Raw genomic sequence first — 21,901 nt, 5'->3', positions numbered from 1 at the left:
CAGCAGTATTTGGCCTTTGATAAGTTCAAAGTTGAGATGTGCGCACCATAGCAAACGGAACGAAATGACACCCTGCTGGTTTTAAACAAAAACCTTGCCTCCACTTGCCAAATGCTAACAAAGCTTAAAATAGGAAATTTTCACAGGTCCATAATTGCAATAAGAGTCACTGCTTTTGAGACCCTTCAACATTCAGTCAGATGAGAAAGTGTCTCAAAACTTTTGATCGCGGGTGTACTGTATGTGCGTGAGGGCTAGTATGACAACTCAACAGCTAATTGATTATCAGATGAAGTAACTATTTTGATGGTCAATATATCATTTGGAGACATTTTTGACCTCTTTAATAGTACATAAATATTCTATTATTTATATTGATGAATTGTTTTAATGTAAACATAAAGAATTCTAATACTAAATATTCTAATGAATTAAAAAAGAATCAAAAAGGGAAAAGCAAACATTATTAATTAAAATTAAAAATTAATTAAAACAATAAAAGCAAAAACACTAAATATTCTCTTGTTACATTGAAACATAAAAGGGTGAAAAAGTCAATAAGAGATTACTCTTATTTTCAAAAATATTAGGGCTGTCAAACAATAAAATTTTTTAATCGAGTTAATCACAGCTTAAAAATTGATCTTAATTAATTGCTATTCAAAACATCTCTAAAATATGCCATATTTTTCTGTAAATCATTGTTGGAATGCAAAGATAAGACACAAGACTGACATAAACATTCAACATACTGTACATAAGTCCTGTATTTCTTTATTATAACAATAAATCCACAAGAAGGCATTAACATTATTAACATTCTTTCTGTTAAAGGGATCCACGGATAGAAAGACTTGTAGTTCTTAAAAGCTACATTTGATGACAAGTTATAGTAATTTAATATTTTTTTGAGGGATAGGAATATTATTTTTGTTGTGCTTTCACTAAATGGTAAAGTAGCGAGTTGACTTAACTGTTCCGCCAACATGCATGATGGGAAGTTGGGCAACCATGACTGTCAGTGGTGGCTGCAAATGTCATACAGTATGACCGCGTTGTGTTCAATTAGGCATGTTAAGAAAAAGAACGTCTCCTGCTCGGCCCAAATGCATGATGGGAAGTTGGGCAACCATGACTGTTAGTAATGGCTGCCAAAGCTTAAGCCAATAAAAGGCGCAGTCCAATGAACGCCTGTGTCCACTCGCATCTCTCTGCCTTTTTGCTCTCAATGTGCTGAAACGCCGTTATTGTAAACTGTTTGAGGCAACGCATGAACGGGTCATTCCGAGCATGCCTTAATTGTGCCAAATATTTTAACGCGATTCATTTAAAAAAAATAATTACCGCCCGTTAACGTGATAAATTAGATAAATTTGAACAAATTTGATAAATTTGACAGCCCTAAAAAATACACATTTAAAAACCCTAAAAGAAAATATTACAATACATATAAATATACTATACAATAGTATATTTTTTTAATTTTCTATTTTTATTTTAATGTTTTACTTTTAAATCTGATTACGGTACATTCGTATATTACTAAATATATAATAATATAATACAGTATATACAGTGCCTTGCAAAAGTATTCGGCCCCCTTGAATCTTGCAACCTTTCGCCACATTTCAGGCTTCAAACATAAAGATATGAAATTTTATTTTTTTGTCACGAATCAACAACAAGTGGGACACAATCGTGAAGTGGAACAACATTTATTGGATAATTTAAACTTTTTTAACAAATAAAAAACTGAAAAGTGGGGCGTGCAATATTATTCGGCCCCTTTACTTTCAGTGCAGCAAACTCACTCCAGAAGTTCAGTGAGGATCTCTGAATGATCCAATGTTGTCCTAAATGACCGATGATGATAAATAGAATCCACCTGTGTGTAATCAAGTCTCCGTATAAATGCACCTGCTCTGTGATAGTCTCAGGGTTCTGTTTAAAGTGCAGAGAGCATTATGAAAACCAAGGAACACACCAGGCAGGTCCGAGATACTGTTGTGGAGAAGTTTAAAGCCGGATTTGGATAAAAAAAGATTTCCCAAGCTTTAAACATCTCAAGGAGCACTGTGCAAGCCATCATATTGAAATGGAAGGAGCATCAGACCACTGCAAATCTACCGAGACCCGGCCGTCCTTCCAAACTTTCTTCTCAAACAGGGAGAAAACTGATCAGAGATGCAGCCAAGAGGCCCATGATCACTCTGGATGAACTGCAGAGATCTACAGCTGAGGTGGGAGAGTCTGTCCATAGGACAACAATCAGTCGTACACTGCACAAATCTGGCCTTTATGGAAGAGTGGCAAGAAGAAAGCCATTTCTCAAAGATATCCATAAAAAGTCTCGTTTAAAGTTTGCCACAAGCCACCTGGGAGACACACCAAACATGTGAAAGAAGGTGCTCTGGTCAGATGAAACCAAAATTGAACTTTTTGGCCACAATGCAAAACGATATGTTTGGCGTAAAAGCAACACAGCTCATCACCCTGAACACACCATCCCCACTGTCAAACATGGTGGTGGCAGCATCTTGGTTTGGGCCTGCTTTTCTTCAGCAGGGACAGGGAAGATGGTTAAAATTGACGGGAAGATGGATGCAGCCAAATACAGGAACATTCTGGAAGAAAACCTGTTGGTATCTGCACAAGACCTGAGACTGGGACGGAGATTTATCTTCCAACAGGACAATGATCCAAAACATAAAGCCAAATCTACAATGGAATGGTTCAAAAATAAACGTATCCAGGTGTTAGAATGGCCAAGTCAAAGTCCAGACCTGAATCCAATCGAGAATCTGTGGAAAGAGCTGAAGACTGCTGTTCACAAACACTCTCCATCCAACCTCACTGAGCTCGAGCTGTTTTGCAAGGAAGAATGGGCAAGAATGTCAGTCTCTCGATGTGCAAAACTGATAGAAACATACCCCAAGCGACTTGCAGCTGTAATTGGAGCGAAAGGTGGCGCTACAAAGTATTAACGCAAGGGGGCCGAATAATATTGCATGCCCCACTTTTCAGTTTTTTATTTGTTAAAAAAGTTTAAATTATCCAATAAATTTTGTTCCACTTCACAATTGTGTTCCACTTGTTGTTGATTCTTGACAAAAAATTAAAATTTTATATCTTTATGTTTGAAGCCTGAAATGTGGCGAAAGGTTGCAAGGTTCAAGGGGGCCGAATACTTTTGCAAGGCACTGTATTATTTGTTTCTTGGATGAAAGCTGTTTATTTTCTTTGTAATAAATCAAAGTGAGTTATAGCAAAGATCTCCTTTTCTTTTCAAAAATATAAACATTCAAAAAAATACTTTTCTCACATTCTGATTCCAATGCACATTTAAAGCTAAAATCTAAATAACTTAATTTGAACTTACTTATATCCAAGCTGATGAGTCGACTAATGGCAAAAGAATCACTGACTAATGAACTATCAAAACAATCGTTTGTGGTTTCCCTAAGGTGTGTGTGTGTAATACTTACCACGGTGAATACTGCGTCATTGTCGTTGCGTGCGTCCACGGGATAGTCTTCTTCTGGCAGTGGTGGCTTCAGGGAGGGTACACAACAGTTAACACCAGTGTTGTTTTCATCAATGACAACGAAAATATTTCGTCACCAAACACTTTTTTTCATGACGATGACGAGACGATAACGAGCTAAAAACGTGTTTTGGGATACTAAAACATAACGAGAAGAGTGCCAGTTTTTGTCTGAAGAGATGAAATACGCAACATGAACACAACACAAACCCTGACGCAAGTTTCCGTCACATGTTTACAGAGCCCCTAAAGGGACATCAACAGAAATAAAATAAATTTGAACAATCTGGTGCACACGAGAAAACCCCCCTACCCCGTCTGTCTTAGCAGAGAATGGTTTGACCCCGCTCTGGCGCACTCAAGGCTACACTACGTACGTGCCCTGAGGCGGGAAATTAAAATCTGTCATTGTTATAAACTCTAAAAATGGCGAGTCGTCATAAATCGGGTGCGCAGAAAAGAAAGGAAAAAAAGAAAAAGAGATGAAGATCATAGAGGTGAACGAGAAAAAATGATGAAGTTCTTAAAAGGGGGACAAGCAGCCAGAGAATTAGGGCTAGAGTTGGCTATGGACGGTGATGTCGTTAAGTGAACAACAGCCGCTAACGCTGAACGTTTACATTCGCGATCACAGTGACCAATTCCCCGTTTTGAGTCTGTCACCGCCCGCTTGTAGCCTATTGGGCTGAACAGACTCGGGTCCGGCGGCTGGATTTAACTTAATTTAGCGTAGGCTACGCTCCACCATAACACAGGGCAGGCTTAACAACCTAGCCATGTTCTCCATTGAACATGAGCTTGCTCAAAAACTGGATTTAACTGATGTTATAAATGACTTTGCAGTCAAAAAATCTAAGCATATCACTGTTTGAGGACTTGATAACCCCGGGGATGTGGAGGGGGCAGGCACAGGATGTTTGGTTATACTGTTTTGTTGCTAAGCAGACAGGCAGGCAGGCATAGCACTCTCAGTTGTATTGTATTGTAGCCTACATTGGAAATTGTTTATATTGTGTCACATCACATTACGGTCTGTTAAATTTAACTTTCCATCTCAAATTAAATAATTTGAAAATTTACACTGTCATTGCTTGCCAACGTTAAAAGTACTGCGTATGTTGTCGTGACAAGCCGGTGGCAGGGGTGGGGTAGGGGGTCCCTAGAATGGTCTCTTGCAAGTCTGTTGACAGCCCTGGTTGAGACCAAGATTGAAGGCAATTGTATTAGCATTTTTAGCACGCCGAAAGGTCTGGTATCCGATGCGCGCCTGCAGTTTGTGGCCTAAGAAAGGGAACTTTCTAGTGCGCAACAAATAGTTTCTGGTGCCCACCAGATTGTTTCACATGCACACCAGATTGTCAGTGATCATCACACACTAAATGTAACTCGTAGCGTTAGCATAGTGTTCGCGATAGAATTAGGCTAATGCTAAGGCGCACGTCCTCTAAAATTCTCGGTAACTTTTTTTACATGCAGTTCGTGGAGTCCAGGTGGGTATAACTAATTGAAAATAATGTACTGTTTTCCTGCTGAGTGTGTATAATCAACAAGTTGGAAACCTTTATTAATTTATTTTTGGAGGAATTTTTTTAAATTTTACCTTTTCCAACAGTTTTAGTAAACATTGACTAAAACTAGATGAAATTAGTCTTGAATTTTTGTCAACAAAATTTAGACATATTTTGAGATGACTAAAAAATGAATAAGACTAATAAGTATTCTCGTCCAAAAAGACGAAGACGAAAATTAAAATGGCTGTCAAAAACAACACTGGTTAATAGACTAGTTGCCTTTGACAGTGATAGGCATCCAAATGGAATGGACGTCAATCACCGTCAGTAGCAGCAACTAAGTGAAGTTACAGTACAACACTTCAAATGGAATCTCGTACCGGTCCATCATCTGGCGAGGTGATGTCAGATGATGAGCTGAGGGTGGCGTGGGGCACGTTCCAGGAGGTGGCGCCAGAGGCGGGGTTGTAGTAGTAGTTCCTCCCCGAAATGGGGTCCATCAGCTGCTCCCAAATCTCCGAGCCGCCCTGGATGGAAAGTGGCAAAAGCTCATGTTCTAGCAGACTTTTATTTTCAAACTATTACTTGAAATATGTCTGAAAGCGCGTCTGCTTTACCTGGGAGGGTGTCGAGGACAGCGAGACTGGGGGGGACGGCGGGGGAGTGCACGGTTGTGTCCAGGTGCTTTGTCGCGTGAGGGGGTGGAAGTAAAAAACCTTGCCGCTCTCTCGGTCCGTGTGCGTCTGCAAACATTCAGCGGGGTGAATTGACTTCTTGTCACTCGGACGTTGAAGCTAAAAACTGACCTGCCATCCATGCTGAGGGCTGAGGGAGGAGGGGCTTGCCATCCGGGGGGAGGTGACCGAAGAGGAAGGGGTGTGGCCAGTACTGGAGGGGGCCGGGTCTGGCAGTTGTGGCAGCTTAGCGGCTGGGTCAGACACCTGCAAGTGTCAACAAATTATGCATGACACAAAATCAGTTCAGAGTGTCATATTTAACTCATTTACTGCCATTGACAGCGATAAATGTCCAATCCATTTGAAGTGGATCACATGGTTTGGATGTCTATTGCTGTAAATGGCAACCAAAGAGTTAATAAAGTCATCCATAACACACAAATAACTATACAGGTAGTCCCTGGGCTGCGACTCGACTTTACGATGCCGGAGTCTCGTCCGCCATTTTGTCTTCAGTCGTTTTTTTGTTTATTTTTTAGTCGCGTAAGCAGTACCTTATTGTACCTCTCAGTATCTTATTTTTTTACTTTATTAATATGACGCGTTCTATTCTCACTGAACGTGAAGCTGAATTTGTAAAGCTGTAAAACACATATGTACACTTATGTTCAAAATGACACACATTTTAACAATAAAACACTTTCCACAAAACAATTGGTGTTCCAATGTCCATCTAGTCTGATCAAAATGTAAATTTGGTGTATTAAATTAGCCTAATTTGCCTAATAAAAGTCTGCTAGCTTAAATGATACGAATCCTAACGTATTTACAATTCTCATAGCAAATCGCTCACACATCCAGTGGGGCCAATAAGTATTTAGTCAACAACTAATTGTGTAAGTTCTCCCACTTGAAAATATTAGAGAGGCCTGTAATTGTCAACATGGGTAAACCTCAACCATGAGAGACAGAATGTGGGAAAAAAAAACAGAAAATCACATTGATTTTTAAAGAATTTATTTGCAAATCATGGTGGAAAGTAAGTATTTGGTCAATACCAAAAGTTCATCTCACTACTTTGTTATGTACCCTTTGTTGGCAATAACGGGGGCAAAACGATTTCTGTCACTCTTCACAAGCTTTTCACACACTGTTGCTGGTATTTTGGCCCATTCCTCTATGCAGATCTCCTCTAGAGCAGTGATGTTTTGGGTCTGTCGTTGGGCAACAGGGACTTTCAACTCCCTCCACAGATTTTCTATGGGGTTGAGATCTAGAGACTGGCTAGGCCACTCCAGGACGTTGAAATGCTTCTTACGAAGCCACTCCTTTGTTGCCCTGGCTGTGTGTTTGGATCATTGTCATGCTGAAAGACCCAGCCACGTCTAATCTTCAATGCCCTTGCTCATGGAAGGAGATTTTCACTCAAAATCTCTCGATACATGGCCCCATTTATTCTTTCCTTTACGCAGATCAGTCGTCCTGGTTCCTTTGCAGAAAAACAGCCCCAAAGCATGATGTATCCACCCCCATGCTTCACAGTGGGTATGGTGTTCTTCGGATGCAATTCAGTATTTTTTCTCCTTCAACCACGAGAACCTATGTTTCTTCCATAAAGTTCTATTTTGGTTTCATCTGACCTAGAGCTGGGCGATATACCGAAAATTTATCGTTACCGAAATTTTTCACAATAACCGACTTAATTTTGACCATATCGGTAAATTCGATAATTTTAATAAAACAAGAAAATATAGTCTTTTTATCCCGCTTTTACTCTGTTGTTCGGCTAGGTTCATTCATTCCCCTTTAAGAAAGCAGTCAGTGTGCTTACGTACAATGTCACATGGTTATCAGGAATTCAAACAAACAGAAGTCCGGTAGGCTAACGCTAGCGGCTATCACTACAAGCAAATGTGATGGAGTCGGGCTTAAGGGAGCTTCGCCAAACTTTCACCCGACATTAAGTCGACTCTTGGCGGCCTTCAAACGGGCTTTCACCTGCTTTCCTCCCTGGTTCTCACGATTTCAGGAGAGGGTGGTTTCACTGCTTTCTACTGGAAGCCAGGCCATAGGCTAACGCTAGCTACAAATGAACGTGATGGGAGTCAGATAGCGGCTCTAACCTTGTCAAAACGGCTGAACTTAATGAGTGGATTGGATACAGACCGCATCTAGCAATTAGTGTTACGCGTTATTTTGTATCTGTGTGTGGGTGTGTGATTTCTTTGATATCCCTTTTATGATGGTAAAGCATTCATCATAAATTATAATTCAACAGTGAAGCCTATAATATGACCATTTAATGGCCCCAGCTTTTCTTTTGTATGTGCTTGCTTTATTCTGTGCAAAATCTTAAATGTTTCATTGGCAAAAGAGCAATATAGCTTTAATGTGTGTATGTGTCTGTGTGGGGGGTGCATATGTACGTGCATGTATTAAAAAATGCTCCGGGAAAAAAAACTGAAACTTTGACGTAAACACTTGTGTTGAGTAATTATGTCACAACAGCCGTTAACAATATGTTGTCTGTTTGAAGTGTACTGTTCAAACTGTCATTTTTGTTATAATGACATGTTTGCACAGTCGTCGTATTCATTTTTATATTGTTGTACATAGTTCAAGTCATACAAGCTGTTATAAATGTTCATACTTGAATTCTTATTGTTTACAATAATTTTTATATATTTAATGTTTAGAGTGCATGTACAATTGTTAAATGTGTTAAATTGAAAGCTGGTAAATAAATCAATGAGAAACAGTTTACAATTTATCGTCATTTATCGTTACCGGGGTAAATCTGCTCAATTTACCGTGATATGTACTTAAGGCCATATCGCCCAGCCCTAATCTGACCTTAACACATTCTCCCAGTCCTCTTCTGGATCACTCAAATTTTCTCTAGCGAACCGCAGATGGGCCTGGACGTGTACTTTCTTCAGCAGGGGGACACGTCTGGCAGTGCAGGATTTGAGTCCCTGGCGGCGCATTGTGTTACTGATAGTAGACTTTGTTACTGTGGTCCCAGCTCTCTGACGGTCATTCACTAGGTCCCCCCGTGTGGTTCTGGGATTTTTGCTCACCGTTCTTGTTATCATTTTGACGCCACGGGACGAGATCTTGCATGGAGCACCAGATCGAGGGAGATTATCAGTGGTCTTGTATGTCTTCCATTTTCTAATAATTGCTCCCTCAGTTGATTTCTTTACACCAAGCGTTTTACCTGTTGCAGATTCAGTCTTCCCAGCCTGGTGCAGGTCTATAATTTTGTCTCTAGTGTCCTTCGACAGCTCTTTGGTCTTGGCCATAGTGGAGTTTGGAGTGTGACTGAGTTGTGGACAGGTGTCTTTTATACCGATAATGAGTTAAAACAGGTGCCATAAATACAGGTAACGAGTGGAGCCTCGTTAGACCCCGTTATAAGAAGTTAGACCTCTTTGACAGCCAGAAATCTTGCTTGTATGTAGGTGACCAAATACTTATTTTCCTCTCTAATTTGGAAATAAAATCTTTAAAAATCAAACAATGTGATTTTCTGTTTTTTTCCACATTCTGTCTCTCATGGTTGAGGTTTACCCATGTTGACAATTACAGGCCTCTCTAATCTTTTCAAGTATGAGAACTTGCACAATTGGTGGTTGACTAAATACTTATTTGCCCCACTGCAACTCCACAAACCATAGCTCTAAACTTAATTACAAATGCATACACATACATATATTAGCTAAAACAACTTACGGCCTAATGTGGACCAAACCAGAGCGCAGCTATCCTTTATCCAAGTCAAACGTCTGAGCCTGCTCCTCAGTCATACAAGGCGACAATCCAGCCTGACACAATGCTGCCACCAGAGGGCAGTGTATCCTCCATCATTATACAAAATACAGTGGTACCTCTACATACGACGTTAATTCGTTCCAGGACCTCGTTTGTAAGTTAAAATGGTCGTATGTCCAGCAGGATTTTCCCGTAAGAATACATTATACATATACATATAAGAATACATCAATTCGTTCCACAGCCCGAAAACCTACACTAAATCCTTAATAAATACTGCTGTTACTATTCAAAATAGTAATCAAAAAGAGCAAAATAAATAAACTAGGAATAAAAATCAGAGTAATAATAGTAATAATAATAATAATACTTGTAATAATGTAACGAATCGGGTTCTAATGTGGCGGCTGTATTTTGCGTGGTGTACCTGAATGCACCACGTGGCTGACAACAGAGTGAGAGAGTGTGCATTTCTCTGACGATGTTACAATAATAATCATTGTCACCTTAACTTATAAAGACTCGCGAATGGTGGAGGACCGCCGAGATCGTAGACATTCTACGACCGTATTGTCAGCAAGTTCACGGATGCAGACACCACGCTCATACAGTATTTTCCTATCATTTCCATCTTCATTTCAATGGTAAGCATCACCTTTTTTCCTTTTTTCACCACGTGCACTAAGATTGTTGGAACCCGTGTTGATTTCTCTCACAAGAAAATCAGCCGTGCAGGAAAAAAAAGAAACTGCTGGGCTGTCATAAATCGTCGTATTTCAAGCATGTCGTCAGATGTAGAAACAAATGGCGAGTCAGATGTCGAAAAGATAGTGTGTCGAAGCGATCATATGTCGAGGTACCACTGCACAATACTTTTGGATAGTTATTTTGAGATTTAAGGGTAGTTAAAGGGTTCATTCCAACTTATGCGGAAATTCAGGTTACGTCGCCAGCGTAGGAACAGAACTCGTTCGTAACACAGGGACTTCCTGTATACATATACAGTGGGGAGAACAAGTATTTGATACACAGTCAATGAGAAAACCCATTGGCAGTGTATCAAATACTTGTTCTCCCCACTGTATATTAGTCGCCTGAGGAATCAGTGCCGAAAAAGTGTCGATTCCACGCAGAAAAATCCTGGTTATGCGCAAAGCAATTCTTGATTTCGTGGCTTCAAACGTGTTACCGTGAGCATCAAGGAAAAAATAAACTCATGAAATTATTTGCAATAGCAAAACACTGAAAAACATTGTGATTAAATGAATAAACATCAAAGCTGCCTGCACGAAGTTAAACATATCGCAGGAAATATTCAAATAAAGTGCAAGCTATCCACTTGACTTCCATATTGTCAATATAGGCCTACTGCAGTTATCGGGGGTGGGGGTACTTAAAAAGTGCAGAACATTGCAGTAAATGAAACAATCACAGAATTAAAAAAAAAAAAAAAAACTAGGGATCTCAAACGATTAAAATTTTTAATCGAGTTGATCACAGCTTAATAATTAATCGTAATTAATCCCAATTCAAACCATTTCTAAAATATGCCATATTTTTCTGTAAATTATTGTTGGAATGGAAAGATAAGTCACGAGATGGATATATACATACAACATACTGTACATAAGTACTGTATTTGTGTATTATAACAATAAATCCACAAGATGGCATTAACATTATTAACATTCTTTCTGTTAAAGGGATCCACGGATAGAAAGACTTGTGACTTTGTATATTGTGACTAAATATTGCCATCTAGTGTATTTGTTGAGCTTTCAGGAAATAATACTGTAGCCATGCCCAAATGCATGATGGGAAGTGGAACCATGACTGTGCGTAGTGCTACCAATTGATATATCTTCTCCGCGTTGGGAAATAACATAAGGTGTTAAGAAAAAGATCAATTGCTACCTTGCTTCCCCACATTGCTTCCCATGATATTTCTAATCGTAAGAAGAGGGATTGTGACGCTTCAGCCAATTAAAAAAGGCTCCAAAGGTTGCCAAAATTCACTCTGCTCATTTTACGCTGCCTTTTATCTCTCTATATAGGTAAAACGGCGCCCTTAAAGATTAAGTGCGACAATGCGTGAGTGGGTCGTGCAGCGCATGCATTAATTGCTTTAAATATTATAACGTGATACATTTTTAGAAAATTAATTACCGCTGTTATCGGGATAAATTTGATAACCCTACCTTAAGCCTAAACTAAAGACTCTGGATGAGTGTAACATATTATGTTTGTAACGTTAATACAATTAGAAAACGATTTAATTTAAGAAAAAAATTTTTTTTTAAAAGGCATGGCCGATATTTTTTCGCCGATTCGAATACTTTGAAAATGACGTGATCGGATCCGATCGATCGGATCTCTAATTGAAACCCCTCTTAATGTTTTCGTTGTAATAAAATTTGTACATTTTCAATCAAAAGTGGACTTAATATAATAGGAATACAATTAACAATTATAGACCCTACCCACGTGACGTCACAACTCCGCTCTCCTGAATGGTACCGCCCAATTGTCTGTCAAAACATAGTGTTAACCTGTTACGGCTACGTACATTCCTCCTATTTACGGCGTGTTTTTCTGCTCCTTAACATTAATAATCAAAATGGTGAAGGTGTGTGTGGCTGTTGGTTGCACTAACAGAGAAGATGGAAGGAGAGACTTGAAGTTTTACCGTATTCCGAGGGATCCAAAGAGGAGAGCGAAATGGACGGCTGCAATGCGACGTGAAAACTGGGCACCAAAAAATCACCACAGACTATGTAGTAGTCATTTTATATCCGGTAAGATGCATTTAAGATATACTTAGAGGGTTTTGGGCTGACAAATAACCACAATTAAGATCATTGCGAGGCTAATCGCCGACAACATACGACGTAGTACGACATAGTTTCAAATTCAAGATGTTTGTGACTTCCCTTTCTTCCACCATCGTTATTTTTTGAATAATATTTCGCTGGTACCAAGTGAAAGAAACTGGCCTCGTCTACGGGGCTGACAAATAACCACAATTAAGATCATTGCTAGGCTAATCGCCGACAACATATACGTATGTATGTAGTGAGAGTGCTATCGCTAAACCATATAAACATAAAAAGCCCTAACTGCATTGACAAATGACATGAAATAAATTAGACTTGACAGTGGATGTTAGCGAGAATAAAAGATTTTGAATTGAAAATTTCGTAACTCACCTTTCCAAGCACAAGATAGATTCCTGCCGAATTTTCGTGGACGAGGACCTGTTTCACCCAACCAGCAACGAAGTATTTATAAGCCTCCAAGCTCTTGAAGTTTTTCAAATTTTCGTGAGAATAGGCTGATTTTGTGTGGACAAGATAGTTGTAAATATCAGCGTAGCAGATGTCAGGCAGACAGGGCGAAGACAGTGGGTCGAAAAACATCGATTTGGGCATCAAATATGGATCTGGCGACTGTATAGAACGAAGCTTTTCCACATAACGCCTTTTATGCAACACATCCAGTGAGTTTACGGCATCCGAAAGCACCGGGTCTTCCATGAAATGCATTTTAAATTCCTCGATCAATTGAAACCAATGCTAATACAGAGACAAAATGACGGACAAGGGGGCGGAATCATACAGCGAGCACGTGGTTTTGTGACGTCGGTGGGTAGGGTCTATAAGAATAGAGTGACCAAAGTCTGAGTAAGTATTATAGGCGTATTTTGCATAGCTGTTTTGATTGGGAATGCCATTTCTCTTTGCATAGTTTTTTAACTGTGGGAGGATAGGGCCTCGTTAATACAGATTGAAGTGCTTTTCTTTTTGTGAACATTATCATTTTTGAGAGATAGGAATATTATTTTTTTGTTGTGCTTTCACTAAATGATTCTTATGTTTGTTGTGAAGGAGTTGCCGAAGCTTATGCCAATAAACGGCGCGGTCAAATGAACGCCTGTGTCCACTCGCCTTTATAACATATACACTCACCGGCTACTTTATTAGGTACACCATGCTAGTAACAGGTCGGACCCCCTTTTGCCTTCAGAACTGCCTCAATTCTTCGTGGCATAGATTCAACAAGGTGCTGGAAGCATTCCTCAGAGAGTTTGGTCCATATTGACATGATGGCATCACACAGTTGGTGCAGATTTGTCGGCTGCACATCCATGATGCGAATCTCGCGTTCCACCACATCCCAAAGATGCTCTATTGGATTGAGATCTGGTAACTGTGGAGGCCATTTGAGTACAGTGAACTCATTGTCATGTTCAGGAAACCAGTCTGAGATGATTCCTGCTTTATGACATGGCACATTATCCTGCTGAAAGTAGCCATCAGAAGTTGGGTAAATTGTGGTCATAAAGGGATGGACATGGGCAGCAACAATACTCAGGTAGGCTGTGGCGTTCCAACGATGCTCAATTGGTACCAAAAAAAGCTTAGCGCTCTTTATTAGCGCCTATCCCTCTACTGCTTTAAGATGGCGGCGGTTTACTAACGCTGCCCAGACGCAGCCGAGTCTGTCATTTCGCATCTAGTTCAACATACATGTGATCTCTATGAGACGCATCAGACGCTACCTGCTACCAACTAGCATCGTTCGGGCAAGTATTTAGTAACGTCGGCGTCATGTGTAGCGGCTGTCTGCTGCAGTAAGTTTTGTTGTTGTTGTTTTTTTTGCTTCGTCCTCTACGCACGTAACATCAGCGTGTTGTCCCGCATTAAAAGTAGTCCGAGCAAAACGTGATGCTTAGAGCTGTCAAAATAAACGAATACTCGAGGTGAATAAAATTACTCGGATCAGTTTTTAAACTCGAGTTACTCGAGTTGCTCGAGTATTCGTTTCAGCTCTACTCTTCATCGTAAAAATTCTCTTATCTATTTTTTATTATTTTAAAAAAATATTCAATTTCTTTTAATTATTTTCAATAAAAATTCAGGAGTACAAAAACCTATTGTCTGTATTGATATTATAAATTTTAAAGAGTGTTGTGTTGGCATCTGCACGGCCCAGTTTTAGGCGGGCTTCAGATGTTTACCTCGTTAGACGACGGAGTCGGGCTCAGGTGTTCAATCGGTATGTCCAGATGGAGGTCCTGGATGGACTCGTAGATGTGATTGGACGACTCCTCCTCTTCCTTTTTGGACTTCTCCTTCTCCTCGTCGCTGTCAGGCTCGCTGTCCTCGGTGGCCTCGATGACTTCCTCCTCCTCTTCTTCTTCTTGGATTTCCTCCTCCTCGCCATGTTCCTCTCTGTGGGAGTGCGTCTCGGGTACAGTGGGCGTTTCCACCGGGATGGGCAGAGCGTGAGATCGGGCGGCGGGCGGCTCGGGAAGCCGAGCTTTGTCCAACTCTCTTTGTCCCTCGGGAATGTGTTTGGTGGGAACGCCATCGGTCTCGTCGGCGACGTCAGGATCAGAGTGCCGAGAAGTCCCGGAGAGGGGCGGCGGCAGATCCATGAACTCCAGCGGGACGCCGAACGTAGACATGCGGTTTTCCGTTTTGCGGTAGCCGGCGGCGCTGTCCGGTTTCAACCGGATGGTCACTTCGTCGCCAGCTTTGCCCCTGGAGACGGCGGGCTCCTCGGCAGCTTTAGGGACGGGGACTGGGACGGGGACCGGGGCAGGCACGGGAGCGGCCGGTGTCTCCATGAGGGGAATGTGTGCAAAATTCAGAAGGGAGGGAACGTCGGGCGGTAACTCCTTGACATACTTGGCGGGGACGTAGAAGGGCTTGGATACGTGGTCTCGCCGCACCTGCCACCAGTGAGCGTTGGTCTTCGCCAGCAGGATGTAGCGCTCGTTGGGCTTGATGGACACGATGGAACCGTCGCGACCTTGGTACTCGTACTGGAACTCCACCAGCACCAGACCCAGACCTGCAACAAGCACGACACATGAACTCATTGATGGTCATAGACAAACCAGAGTTGCTTTAAAAATGGACAGTTCTTAACACTACCACAGTGCAGTTGGCCCCCCATCAGATGCAAATTTATACAAAAATGATGTCAATCATTTGTGCTATGTTTGTGCTGTAAAACGCTTTGTTTGTGCTATCGTTTTTAAGATATTTACAATTCTTTTACATGTCAATCTGAGGTTAACCAGGTCCGCATTTTGATAAAAATGGTGAAAAATGGTGTCAATCGTTTATGCTTCGTTTGTGCTGTAAAATTTTTTAAATTTGTGCTGCTATCTTATTTACGATATTGAAATATTCATTTCGAGTGATAACGTCACGCAGCCTCTATCTACGGCGGAACGGCATCGCAAAGGTGCCATTAGTTTCTGCTATAAAAATTTTTTTTGTGCTGCTATCATTTTATAGATATTGAGATAATAATTTCAAGTGACGACGTGAATCGCAGCCCGTCCGTCACGGCTGACGGAACTTACCAACTCTCTTAATAACAGACGTGTGTCCCAACAACTAGCGCAGACACAGCACAAATCAATGGCACCCACTTCGGGTCCATTTGCAGTAAATGGGGGGCTTGAAATAGTCATTTCAAGTGATGACGTGACTCCAATTGACGGCGACAGATGTCCCATCTATTTGAACTGGGAGGGGCAGCTACAAAAACACTTATTTTATTATTCATTCATTCATTTCAGACAGTTGCATTCATTATGACTTGCTTACAGTTGTTATGTTTTCAACTGGTTTACATTACAAGTAACAAAACAAAACAAACACAAAAAAGAAAAACAAAAAGCAAACACTGCAAATATTCTCCTATTGTTTTATTATATACAGTGGGGCAAATAAGTATTTAGTCAACCACTAATTGAGCAAGTTCTCCCACTTGAAAATATTAGAGAGGCCTGTAATTGTCAACATGGGTAAACCTCAACCATGAGACGGAATGTGGAAAAAAACCAAGAAAATCACATTGTTTGATTTTTAAAGAATTTATTTGCAAATCATGGTGGAAAATCAGTATTTGGTCAATACCAAAAGTTCATCTAAATACTTTGTTATGTACCCTTTGTTGGCAATAACGGAGGCCAAACGTTTTCTGTAACTCTCCACAAGCTTTTCACACACTGTTGCTGGTATTTTGGCCCATTCCTCCATGCAGATCTCCTCTAGAGCAGTGATGTTTTGGGGCTGTCGTTGGGCAACATGGACTTTCAACTCCCTCCTCACCCCGTGGCGTCAAAATGATAAGAACTGTGAGCAAAAATCCCAGAACCACACAGGGGGACCGGAATGACCTACAGAGAGCTGGGACCACAGTAAATAAGTTTACTATCAGTAACACAATGCTCAAAAGACTCAAATCCTGCACTGCTGAAGAAAGTACACGTCCAGGCCCGTCTGCGGTTCACTAGAGAGCATTTGGATGATCCAGAAGAGGACTGGGAGAATGTGTTATGGTCAGATGAAACCAAAATAGAACTTTTTGGTAGAAACACAGGTTCTCGTGTTTGGAGGAAAAACAATACTGAATTGCACCAGGCCCACTGTGAAGCATGGGGGTGGAAACATCATGCTTTGGGGCTGTTTTTTTGCAAAGGGACCAGGACGACTGATCTGTGTAAAGAAAAGAATGAATGGGGCCATGTATCGAGAGATTTTAAGTGAAAAATCTCCTTCCATCAGCAAGGACATTGAAGATGAGACATGGCTGGGTCTTTCAGCATGATGACAATGATCACAAACACACAGCCAGGGCAACAAAGGAGTGGCTTCGTAAGAAGCATTTTAAATAGTATACGACAGGAGAAAAAAAGTCTTGAATAGCATTATTATGTGAATTAGAATCATATTGTGAGACGATTCGACTATATACAACAATTTAGCAAAGCGCAGATGACGAGAAATTAGTCTTTTAATCTGCCGGTTAGCCACGCCTACCATTATAGGGCTCAAGCGTCCCCAACAGATGGATGACGTCAGCGGGAGACTGGGCTCATCGGTTTTTATACAGCCCATTGAGGGGGAATTATTCAGAACGGGGAGCTGCAAAATGTCATTGTTTCGGTCTCTCTACTCCAATATTTTTACAGGATATTCTTTTTATCCAAGTATTTTTCCCCAATAGCTAAATAAATGGTTTGAGAAGGACCAGTCAGCCCGTCAAGGGGGTACTATTCACAACGAGGAAAACGCGACGAAGAGATCTGCAAAATGTCATTGTTTCTGTCTCTTTATTTCAATATTTTTACAGAATATTCTTTTTATCCAAGTGTTTTCCCCAACTGCTAAATAAATGGCATGGTCATGACAAATAACAGTCTTGTGCTAAATGGAATATGAAATAATAAAAATGCACTTATTCAGGACGACATGGCAAAATTACTACATAATAGAGGTGTGCAAAATTTCCGATTCTTAGATTATTCGCGATTCGGCCGTGGAAGATTCGAGAACGATTCACAAACATCCAAATTCCGATTATTGAAATATGCGAAGTAAAGCGGAAGTACACAACACTCAGCGCGCCGCGCCGCGCGGTCTTCGGGAGGAACGGAGCGAGAGTAGCTAAACGTCATGCTTCCCATTACCCGGCCCCTCTGGTAATGCCAATGCTCAACTCACGGCTCTAGCTCAACTCATGCAACGAGGTAAAAAAAAAAAACACAACGACATACCTGACTGCTGCCGAAAAGCTGCTAAAAGTACAGCTACATGATGTTACGGTAGATATCATTTATATAGGACTAGATGCAATATAGATTTGGTAGTGTTAGCAGCACATCTAAAAAAAGCTAGATACGGGCGTTATAAACGGCCGCCATCTTAAAGCAGTACACTTCCCTGCAAGGCTGTTGTAGCGAACCTTCCAAGCAAACCAAATTAACTTTTTATCTAAAATACTCCTAAATCGGTAAAATATTGACTTGAATCTATCTTTAAAATAGTTTTAAAACTTTCACATGTCGAAAGTAGACAAAAGGGAAATTATGGAATAACGGGAGCAATTTTAACAGATTTAACGGTTGATTCACAACATTAAATTAATTGAATGTAGTTTAAAGCTGCTGATACAGAATGGGGACTGGAGTTTTTTTATTTAATGTTATTTTTTAATATTTGTTTACTGCTATATGTTAACTTGATACTGAAATAGTAGTGTGGTTTAGCCTGAGAGTATTTTTGAACAATTTTGGAACTAATGTACAAAACATTAAAAAAAAAAAAAAAAGGAGGGGGGTGCATCAATAATCGTTTTATAATCGAATCGAAACCTCTGAATCGTAATCGTAATCGAATCGTTAGGTGCCTAAAGATTCCCAGCTCTACTACATAATGGTCAAAACTGTCGACTTCCCCTTTACTGTCGCACCTCCCGAACGATGTTTTATGACACTTAAATCGGACATATGTCATTTCCCTTCCCCGGCTTCGGAGAATGTAAACAAACCAAGAAGTGTGACAGCTAGCCGACATGCTAACCCGAACCGAGTGATGTTTCAAAGTCTTCGAAGCGGAAAATCACACATAACTAGCCTGGATTATTTGACATGACGACTGGGTTGTCGAATGTCTTTGCGGATTGGCAAACCGCCCAGCGGAGAGCAATTTACAGCTCGTTCCCCGGAGGAGGGCGGCTGCAGTTGTTGTGCAGCTAACGTGCAGCTAATGGTCATGAAGAGAGCTTTTTACATGCCTATCAATGATCAAACGTAAGTAGTCCTTCATTTAAAGAAAGTTTGTAGTGTTTACTTTGTAATCGCTGTATTCGTATTTGACATAATACAAATAAGATGTTTACTCACTTCCTCGTAAGTCCAATTGTCCCCCAGTAGTAGGGCTTGTTTTGGCCAATTTCCACGGTGAATGGGAACCTTTTGAAACTCCAAAAAGGCGCACACACCTCTCCCTCATACAGCAAGATTTTTCTGCAGCCATTTGGCTGGCGTGATGCGAACAATAAACGTATTAATCTGAAAAATCAGCTGAATCCTTCGTCCTCATACACAACAGTGGGCTGTATAGTGAAGAGGAGTCCTTCTCCCGTACACGTCACAGCACCCTCCTCCTCAATGCAAGACCGAAGCCGGAAGTCACTCATTTTGATGGCGCGGGAGTCAAAAAAACTAAATAAATATAGCGATTGCTTCCATAGACATCCAAGCGGTCCATATCATTCAGGAGCATAAAATACCGCGTGTATTATGATGTAAACATGCTTTTTCGTGTCACATGCACTTTAAGGTCCTGGAGTGGCCTATCCAGTCTCCAGATCTCAACCCCATTGAAAATCTGTGGAGGGAGTTAAAAGTCTGTGTTGCTCAACGACAGCCCCAAAACATCACTGCTCTAGAGGAGTTCTGCAAGTTCTGCAAATTGGGCAAGTTCTCCCACTTGAAAATATTAGAGAGGCCTGTAATTGTCAACATGGGTAAACCTCAACCATGAGAGACAGAATGTGGGAAAAAACCCAGAAAATCACATTGTTTGATTTTTAAAGAATTTATTTGCAAATCATTGTGGAAAATAAGTATTTGGTCAATACCCAAAGTTCATCTCAATACTTTGTTATGTACCCTTTATTGGCAATAACAGAGGCATTTCATACTGCACGAATCCGATTTTTTCGTGTTTTTCCGACTCAAGTGAAGCATTCACTTGACGGTCTGAACGAGACAAGTCGCATAGAAGTGGACCATTTCAAATCCGATCTGGGTCACTTTCGTATGTGGTCAAAAATCCGATCTGGGCCGCATTTTTCCTGAATGTGGCTGGCGGTCTGAACTTTCAAGTCTCCCGAATCGGAATTCATGCAGCAATGACATCAGCAAAACGAAAGTGGCAGGCAGGACGGGAGCGATGTAGCTGTGCATTAGCTTCTAGCTTGAACTCTGCTTTTATGCAGAAGCGGGCTTGATCACAGTCATAAGAAAATAAATGAAGAAAAGGATAAGCTTGACAATTTTCGATTTTCATTCTATGCGCCAAATGAGCAATATTTCAGTATTGCTTACATGGCCGAGATGGGGCAAATTGACACACCCATGTCAAGTCAAGGCCTATGTGCGTTCGTGTATGCGTTCTATCAATCCATATAAACATTGTATAAAAGACTAAACGGGGATTATTAATGTCTGTTATTTGTGTCATTTTTTTGGAAATAAAAATATGATCACCCTGGAATGACATAGTACAGCTAGCATGTGTAATTTGTTTTGATGCTTCTGCACATGCGGGTCACTTTGCTGAGCGCATCTCAGACTGCGAATTAGTGCGTTTGTGTGATATTTGAACGGGCTCCATGGACAAAGGCAGTCTGAACGGGCACGCCAAAAAACCAGACATGACATTCATTCATTCATTTTCCATGCCGCTTTTCCTCACGAGGGCCACGGAGGTGCTGGAGCCTATCCCAGCTACCAATTGGATTTGTGCATTTAAGACCTGCAGTAGTATGAACCTAGCCTTAGTGAAGCCAAATTTTTGTTACTGCTACTTAATTAATCTATTTTTCTTTGTTGTTGTTGAGAGGCATTGTTTGTGTTACTATAACTTTGTACTTCTGTGCCTAAATGCTTAAGTTATTGAAGTGCAATTTTATTTTTTCTTAAAAAAGACATTTTATTTATTCTGTGTTTCTGTGCGGTATTGATATTGTTGTCTTTTAATTAACTCATTTGCTCCCAGAAACGTATAAATACGTTCTATTTTTAAGTGCTTCATTGTCCCAAAAACGTATTTATACATCTTTTGCGTGTTTTTTTTTCTTTTGTTTTTTTTTTAAACAAGAAGAATCTATAGCTTGCGATCTATCTGAGAAACAAAAAACAAGGCTCCAAACCCATATTAAAGCAATAAAACTGGCCACTGGAGGGCAGTAGCGCATTTTGTAAAGACCCGCAACACGATTCAACAGCAATGAAAGGCCAGGCAGCACGGTCGGAGCGCTGTCAGCAGTATGTCAGGCGGCCGACGACCGAACAAAACAACCGAGAGGACGCCTGGAATGCCAGGCGCTGGACGACTGAGCAAAACGACTGAGGCCACCGTGCAGCGGGTTTGCCAAACAGACCCCGCAGAGATTAAAAAATAATCCATCTTTGTGAGGCAGACAACGATGAGGGAAAAGTTTACACGGCAGACGCGGCAACAACGGCGTCATCTCGGCGACAACAGGCGTCATCTCTCAGTAGTCATGTGTAAACAAATTGTTACTTTGCTATCAAAAGCTCTATTTGTCTTGTTCATTATGATATTTTGTAAAAGGAAAACATTATTCAGAAGTTTGGGATGTAACTAATGCAAAAAATAGCTGTGTTAAAGTCAAAGTTGCTTGAAATGTACGCGTTTACAAAAAGCTCATTTTCTCCGTTTTTTCATCAGAAATTGGAAAATTGCTCAAACTAAGCTATTTTCTAATGCTGATTTCTAAAGAATGGAAAAAGATATGAACTTACTTTTTTTCTGCTGAAAGAAGAGAGTCTAATCTTTCTT

The 21,901-nt window shown here is 40.7% G+C and overlaps 1 protein-coding gene across 1 annotated transcript in view; it reads right to left on the bottom strand.

Annotated features, from left to right (window-relative positions):
• The window catches only part of arhgap27l (Rho GTPase activating protein 27, like), an 83,591-nt gene that overhangs the window by 30,750 nt on the left and 30,940 nt on the right, over positions 1-21,901 (bottom strand). The window contains exons 3-7 of the mRNA XM_057861442.1: positions 14,524-15,362; positions 5,862-5,996; positions 5,673-5,798; positions 5,436-5,582; positions 3,486-3,551 (exon numbers count right to left, since the gene is read on the bottom strand). Coding sequence (XP_057717425.1) covers positions 3,486-3,551; positions 5,436-5,582; positions 5,673-5,798; positions 5,862-5,996; positions 14,524-15,362 — 1,313 coding nt within the window. The remainder of the gene's footprint in view (positions 1-3,485; positions 3,552-5,435; positions 5,583-5,672; positions 5,799-5,861; positions 5,997-14,523; positions 15,363-21,901) is intronic.

The sequence above is a fragment of the Corythoichthys intestinalis genome, chromosome 16 (genome assembly GCF_030265065.1).
Source record: "Corythoichthys intestinalis isolate RoL2023-P3 chromosome 16, ASM3026506v1, whole genome shotgun sequence".
Lineage (NCBI taxonomy): Eukaryota > Metazoa > Chordata > Actinopteri > Syngnathiformes > Syngnathidae > Corythoichthys > Corythoichthys intestinalis.
This window is presented reverse-complemented; position numbering and strand designations above follow the sequence as displayed.